This window comes from Elephantulus edwardii, unplaced genomic scaffold, assembly GCF_000299155.1.
Source record: "Elephantulus edwardii isolate Elephantulus edwardi_28Jun2011 unplaced genomic scaffold, EleEdw1.0 scaffold00018, whole genome shotgun sequence".
Classification (NCBI taxonomy): domain Eukaryota; kingdom Metazoa; phylum Chordata; class Mammalia; order Macroscelidea; family Macroscelididae; genus Elephantulus; species Elephantulus edwardii.
In genome coordinates this window covers 23,548,011-23,554,887 of record NW_006399768.1, presented here as the reverse complement: position 1 = coordinate 23,554,887, position 6,877 = coordinate 23,548,011, and the positions used below count along the sequence as shown (strand labels likewise).

The following is a 6,877-nucleotide window of genomic DNA, read 5'->3' as shown; positions in this document are numbered from 1 at the left end:
GCACTCAAGTATTTTATAAATTCTAGATAGAAGTCCCTTATCTGACATGTCATTACCAAATATTTTTTCCCAGTCTGTGGCTTCCCTTTTTACCCTTTTGGAGAAGTTTTTGGATGTGCATAGGGATTTGATTCTTAAAAGGTCCCATTCATCTATTTTATATTCTCCTGGTTGTTATTTATGCTTTTATTTGTACACTTTTTGTGCTTCACTATCCATACCTCTTTTTTTAAAAAATGGAAAGGAGAAATAAATAACATTTTTCCAGTCTTGGAAACCTTTGACAGTAAAGGTAAAGCTTGAGTGCGGATGAGAATACTAACATAAAAGTGTGCATGTAAACTGTTAATTTGGAAAAATAATCATTGAGATAATGAACATAATGCAGTAATTTTATGACTGATTTTGATTAACTTTATTTTCTTAATGTTTTAATTAGTAAACATAACCATGGAGAACACTGAAATCTCAGTGGATTCGAAGTCCATTAAAAATTTAGAAACGTGAGTATTTAAATACTTTCCTATGTAATTAGAGAATGGGTCTATTTGATATAGCTAAATTTAAGAGCGAGGAAGCAGAATGTATATGACTCTCCTCCCTCAATTCTGTAACTTACATAGGGTCCCTGGGTGGTGCTGGTGGTTTGTGCCAGGCTTCAGCCAGACAGTTAGGGGGACACCGTCAGCCAGTAGTGCTGTAGGAGGAGAGGTCTGATAATCTACTTCTGTAAAGAGTAAAACTCACCACTCTCCAGTCAATTTGGACTTACAGTGACCATCCACTGGTTTTCCAATGCTGTAAATCTTCAAAGGAAGAGACTGCCCATCTTTCTCCCATGAAGTGACTAGTGGGATTGAACTGCTGACCTTTTGTAGCCCAACACTTAACCTACTACAACACTGGGGCATCTTTCTGTAAAAATTATAGCTATTGGGAATTCTATGGAGCACAGTTCTACTCTGAAACCCAGAATTGGCATAACTGGTTGGCAGTTTTTTTGTTTTCTGTTGTTACTGCTTTTGACATGGTATTTCTTGATTGTTGGGTCAAGGGTTAGGCATGTGGTCTGTTTTGGTCAGGTTTTATGGAAACACCCACACTTAGTTATTCACTAGCAGAATTGGCTGTATAGCCTATAAACCTAAAATACTGTATTACTTGCTAAGAAAAAGTTTGTTGTTGTAACATACTGTCAAGTCAGAAGCAACTCATCAGACTCTCCAGCAGGTTTTCAGAGACAGTAAATCACACAGGAGGAGATTGCCTATCTTTATCTTGTGGGGCAGCTAGTGGATTTGAACTGCATGTTGTTGGGTTGGTGGCACAGCTCCTTACCACTAAGCCACCAGAGCTCCGTAAGAAAAGGTGAACATATCATATCCCTAATGATTGTAGAAGTGACACCAGACAAATATTTTCAGTTACTTTTTATAGTAGTGCTTCTATGTATGAATGAATTCTTAATTATTAATTTGTTCCACTCACGGCCCTTAAGAAATAATTGAGGAATTTTTGTACATTGTACTTTGAATCACTTTTATTTTTGTTGGTTTCCTGTAACTTTGGGAACATTTTCAATTAATTGGATCAGTGCAGAATTAATCTCTTAATCAATCGTGCTGTCATTTAGAGGATAATGTAACTATAGGGCGTGAACTCTGAAGAGTCTAATAGGTACTCTTACCCTTGGCTCTGGGGCTCAGTTGTCTGCATAAGTCTCAGTACATCACCTTACAAAGCACTTCACTTTACCTCATCTGTAAGGTGGACTACTGCGAAATACAAATGGAGAAAGGCCTTCAGCATGCTCTCACAATATTCACTATTAGCTGGTTGTTAAGATATTTTGCATTTTATTAATGTACTTAAGTAATGTCATTTCTAACTCTGTAAATAATTGTTTCACTTTTAAACAGAAAGATCTTCCATGGGAGCAAATCGATGGATTCTGGAATTTCCTTGGACTGTAGTTACAAAATGGATTATCCTGAGATGGGCCTATGTGTAATAATTAATAATAAAAACTTTCATTCAAGCACTCGTATGTATCTGACATAATTTTCAGTCCTTTTCAAATATGTTTTTCAGATAAGATGTTAAAAATAGCACTGATCAGTTCTTAGAAAATTTTGATACAAGATAACTAAGAAAGAGAGATTGGGAAATACCTTCAGGTCCTAAAATAGCACATAGACACTTACAGATACTCTTGTATCTGTCTTCAAAATCTCTTTCCCAAACTGTCTTCTAACTGGATGGTTGGCTTCTTTTCCAGTGCCAGTACCTTGATGATCCTTGTTAAATTTTTGTTAAAATATTTCTGTAATAGAAACTATACCAAAGGACACATACTGCATGGTGCCACTGTTGTACAACAGGACTGACATTGGGGTTGGGGGGAGACTGAGAAAGATGGGTTCAATAATGTATACTGCATTGAAACAGATGAGGGAGAGAACTGTTTAAAAGGGGTATGTGATTAGGTATTTTTGTCATGATAGGAGTCTAGAGCGAAGGCTGCATAGCAGGGTGGACCTGTGGGGAGGGATTGTAAAACAATGAAAGAATTTTTCTTTTACTTTTCAAAGAGGGGGGTGTACTGGGGGATGGGGAAGGTAGGTGGGGGAAAAAGTGCAACAGTGAATGAATGGAAATCCAAAGTGTGAATTTTCATTTAAATTAAAAATAAAAAAAGACAGACAGCAATGTCATAAGTTGAATTATATATAATGTTGTAAATAAAGTTTTATTAAACACATAAAAACATTTTTAATTCTGAGAACATTGTCCATTTCGCATGCACATTTATGTGTCTGTACAGAGTGCTTGGGATCACTGTATGCAGATCAAGCATTGGATGTGCTACTTAGTACAAATTTCATATGAAGCTGGATGAAGTTTTAATGCATTAGTATATTATTTTTCTTTGAAAAAATACTGTGAAGTTAATAATGAGTCTTAAGGTTTTTTGTATCCTGAAATCAAGTACACTACTAATATATGTGTGAGATAATAGAGAGAGCATGTGTTTGGGAAATAGGTAAAAATACATGTAATTTCTAAAAATAGAAGACCATCTTGTCTTTAGTCTTTTTGTTTAACAAGAAAGAAATGACCATTTCTTCTAAGGCAAAAACTTTGTTTTTTACTCACAAAGCAGCTGTAAATGATAGCTTCACTGATTGTAACACTATACAGCTTATATTAGAAAGTTTTGTATGCCAGGAAATTAAAGACACCTTGTTTCATCATGAATAAAATAATTAGAATTTTCTTAACATTGGAGAGGATGGATTTGTTACAAGTTGTGTTAGTTACGTCATTGATTTCAAAACAGTCATTCTTTTGTGAAAAATGCATTTAAACGTCTTCTTTCTTTTCCAAGGAATGGCACCTCGGTCTGGTACAGATGTTGATGCAGCAAGCCTCAGGGAAACATTCAGGAACTTGAACTATGAAGTCAGGAACAAAAATGATCTTACACGTGAAGAAATGATGGAATTGATGTACAGTGGTAAGAAAGTGCAATGAATGACAATCATGGTCTGATTTTCTATTTTGGTCTAGTTATAATTATGCATAATGAAGATTATCGAGTTATACTATATGTATTCTCTATTTTTTTTTTCCTTGAGTAATGGGTGTAGGTATGTCGGAGACAGTGAGATTGGCACAGGATAGGGCAGAGTTAAGGGCTGTTGTACACAGGGTCGCTATGAGTTGCAGGTGACTCAATGGCACATAACAACAACATTCTTAATCTTGTATTTGCCAAGAGGTGTTTGATTTGTGGGGCTTGCGGTTGGTTTGGTTTTTTAATTTATCCATGCCAACGTCTTAAAATGCTTTGGCCCATTTTGAGTTTAGATGATCTCTTAGTTCAGTTTGTCTCCTTTATTTCCATCTATTAGACTTTTCAATGAATTGTACTTTACTTGTCTCTCAAGTTTCTAAAGAAGATCATAGCAAAAGGAGCAGTTTTATTTGCGTGCTTCTAAGCCATGGTGATGAAGGAGTTATTTATGGAACAAATGGACCTGTTGACCTGAAAAAATTAACTGCTTTCTTCAGAGGGGACAGTTGTAGAAGTCTCATTGGAAAGCCTAAACTCTTCATTATCCAGGTACTGTGCGTCAACTAACCATTTTATTTACACAATTTTTACATTTCTTAGAAATAGTTTTGAATGCTTAGAAACATATACACATTTTTTTTAATGCTGCTTTCTCATATCCAGGCATGCAGAGGTACAGAATTGGACTGTGGCATTGAAACAGACAGCATTGATGATGACATGACATGTCAGAAGATACCAGTTGAGGCAGACTTCTTATATGCATATTCTACAGCACCTGGTAAGAAAATTACACATAATGAATGCTATATATAAATTGTCTGTTGTGTGCATAGGATTTTCGAAGGCCTGTTATTTTACAAGTGGATGGTCAGTCCTTCTTCCTAGTCGATCTTAATTTGGAAGCTCAGCTTTAGAGCAATATCTGACAGAGAAGCATTTTACCCAGAAGAGCAGATGAAAGACCCTTCCTGATTACACAGCTAACAGATTCAGTGTTGGTCCCACCTCCCCCTTTGGCATATGTGTTGTGGACCATCCCCTTTCCTGGCCCTGCCAGCATCCCCCTTCTGTTTCCCCACCCTGCCCCATTAACACCTCTTTTCTCCCTTCCTACAACTAACTCCAATACAGCTCAGGCCACTTCTGTCCACTCCTTATCTCTGTATTCCTCAGTTATGTTGGTGCTCTGGGCAGGTCTGGGCGGCAGGTTGGTTCTTGTTGTTGTTGTTAGGTACCTTTGTGTCAGAACCAACTCATAGCTAGCCCTCCAGTGGATTTTCACAGGCAATAAATTGGATGTGAGGGAGGTCTGGCTATGACATCTATTACCCCACTGATCACCTGGGTTGATTTGGCTGATCTGGTTCGCTAAGCAGTGTCCCCTTCCTCCCTCACCGATGCATGTGCGTCCCTCCTGAAACTCTGTGCTCAGTTGAACAGGATGACCATTCCCGATAGAAGGAAGACCTTCCTTCAGTCAAGGGTATGCAAGTGGCTGCGCTCCCCTCCTAGAACCTCCAAACAAGCTCAGAGACAGTAGATTGTATGGGAGGAGATTGCTCATCTTTTTCCTGCAAAGCAGCTGGTGAATTTGAACCTCGTGCCTCTGGATTGGCAGCACAACCCCTTACTACAAAGCTACCAGAGATAAAAAACTGTCAAGAGTTTGATGCCCCTGACAAACTACTGTTTATCTGTATTACCATGTGCTTAACCACAGAACTTAAAAACCATTGCTATCAAATCAGTTGACTCATAGGTGACCCTCTGTTGGATTTTTGAGGCTATAACTTGCATGGGGAAGGACTGTCCATCTTCGTCCTATGGCACTGCTGGTGTATTCAGATGCCAGAGAGATGTGGCCTTCGGGTCAGCAGCACAATTCCTTATGGAATGAGCCACCAGAGCTCGCTAATTAGCCACAGAAAAGTTTCAAAATACTGTGCTTAGCCAAAAGTTTGTGTGCATGTGAGCATACAGGAGCGTGAAACCAAGTTGCTCCTTAGAGGCAAGGATTTTAAAACTCCCTTCTCACATACCTTGGGCATATTGTCAGGAGGGGTCGGTCTTTAAAGAAGAACATTGTGCTTGGAAGAGTAGGTCAATGCAAGAGAGGAAGACTATGGATGGAATAGATTTATTTACACAGTGGCTGTAGCATTGGGGTCAGGTGTGTCAGAGATGGTGAGGTTGGCTCAGGGTAAAGCAAGGTTTAGCACCTTTCAGCAACCATAGGGGGGTCACTGTGATTCATAGTCTACTCAACAGCACGTAATTACAATGTAACAACAATTAATATCAAAACTTTACCCATTTCTTGAAATTAGAGAGAGGAATGTTTGGAAGATAGAGAATAAAAAGACAAGAATGAATGGTATGTACATCAATACATAGCAGCGTTTTTCACCATCACAAGAACATGGAAATAGTGCACATGTCCAGCCACAACTGAGTGGATTGAGAAATTATGGTACCTTCACACAATGGAATACTATGCAGCACTCAGGAGCAACAATTTGAAAAATACTATAGAACTAGATGAATGGGACCTTCTAAGAATCAAATACCTATGTCCATCAAAAAACTTCTCCAACAGGGTAAAAAGGAAATCTACAGACTGGGAAAAAATATTTGGTAATGATACCTCTGATAAAGGACTTACGTCTAGAATTTATAGAATACTTGAGCACCTCAACAAGATAAAGGTAAGCAACCCAGTTTCAAAGTGGACATAGGATATAAACAGATGTTTCACCAAAGAAGACATTTAGATGGGGAATAAACACACGAAGAAATGCTCAAAATCTCTACCTCTAAGAGGGATGCAAATCAAAACAACTATGAAATATCATTTCACCCCAGTAACAGTAGCAAAGTTCAACAGAGCAACAAACCACAAATGCTGGTGAGGTTGTGGAGAAACTGGAACCCTTATTCACTGTTGGTGGAAGCATAAAATCCTGTAACCACCCTGGAAGGCAATATGGTGCTTTCAATTTCACTACTGAGAATATACCCTAAAGAAACCAGAGCTGGCACCCAAGCAAGTATATGCACACCCATGTTTATTGCTGTGTTGTTTACAATAGCAAATAAATTGAAATAATCCAAGCACCCATCAATGAACGAATTGATAGAAAAGCTGCAATATATTCACACAGTGGAATACTGTGCAGCACTGAAAAAACAAAGAACTTATAAAATATTATACAAAATGAATGACTCTGGAGGACATTGTGCTGAGTGAAATATCTCAGTCACAAAAGGACAAATACTGCATAATGTCACTGTTATAAA

At 38.0% G+C, this 6,877-nt stretch overlaps 1 protein-coding gene across 1 annotated transcript in view; it reads left to right on the top strand.

Moving 5' to 3' along the window:
- The first annotated feature begins 439 nt into the window (after positions 1–439).
- CASP3 (caspase 3, apoptosis-related cysteine peptidase) overlaps positions 440–6,877 on the top strand; it is an 8,589-nt gene continuing 2,151 nt past the window's right edge. Inside the window, exons 1-5 of the mRNA XM_006882234.1 lie at positions 440–503; positions 1,920–2,044; positions 3,389–3,517; positions 3,951–4,126; positions 4,241–4,358. Of these exons, the coding sequence (XP_006882296.1) occupies positions 451–503; positions 1,920–2,044; positions 3,389–3,517; positions 3,951–4,126; positions 4,241–4,358 (601 nt within the window). The 5' untranslated portion in view covers positions 440–450. The remainder of the gene's footprint in view (positions 504–1,919; positions 2,045–3,388; positions 3,518–3,950; positions 4,127–4,240; positions 4,359–6,877) is intronic.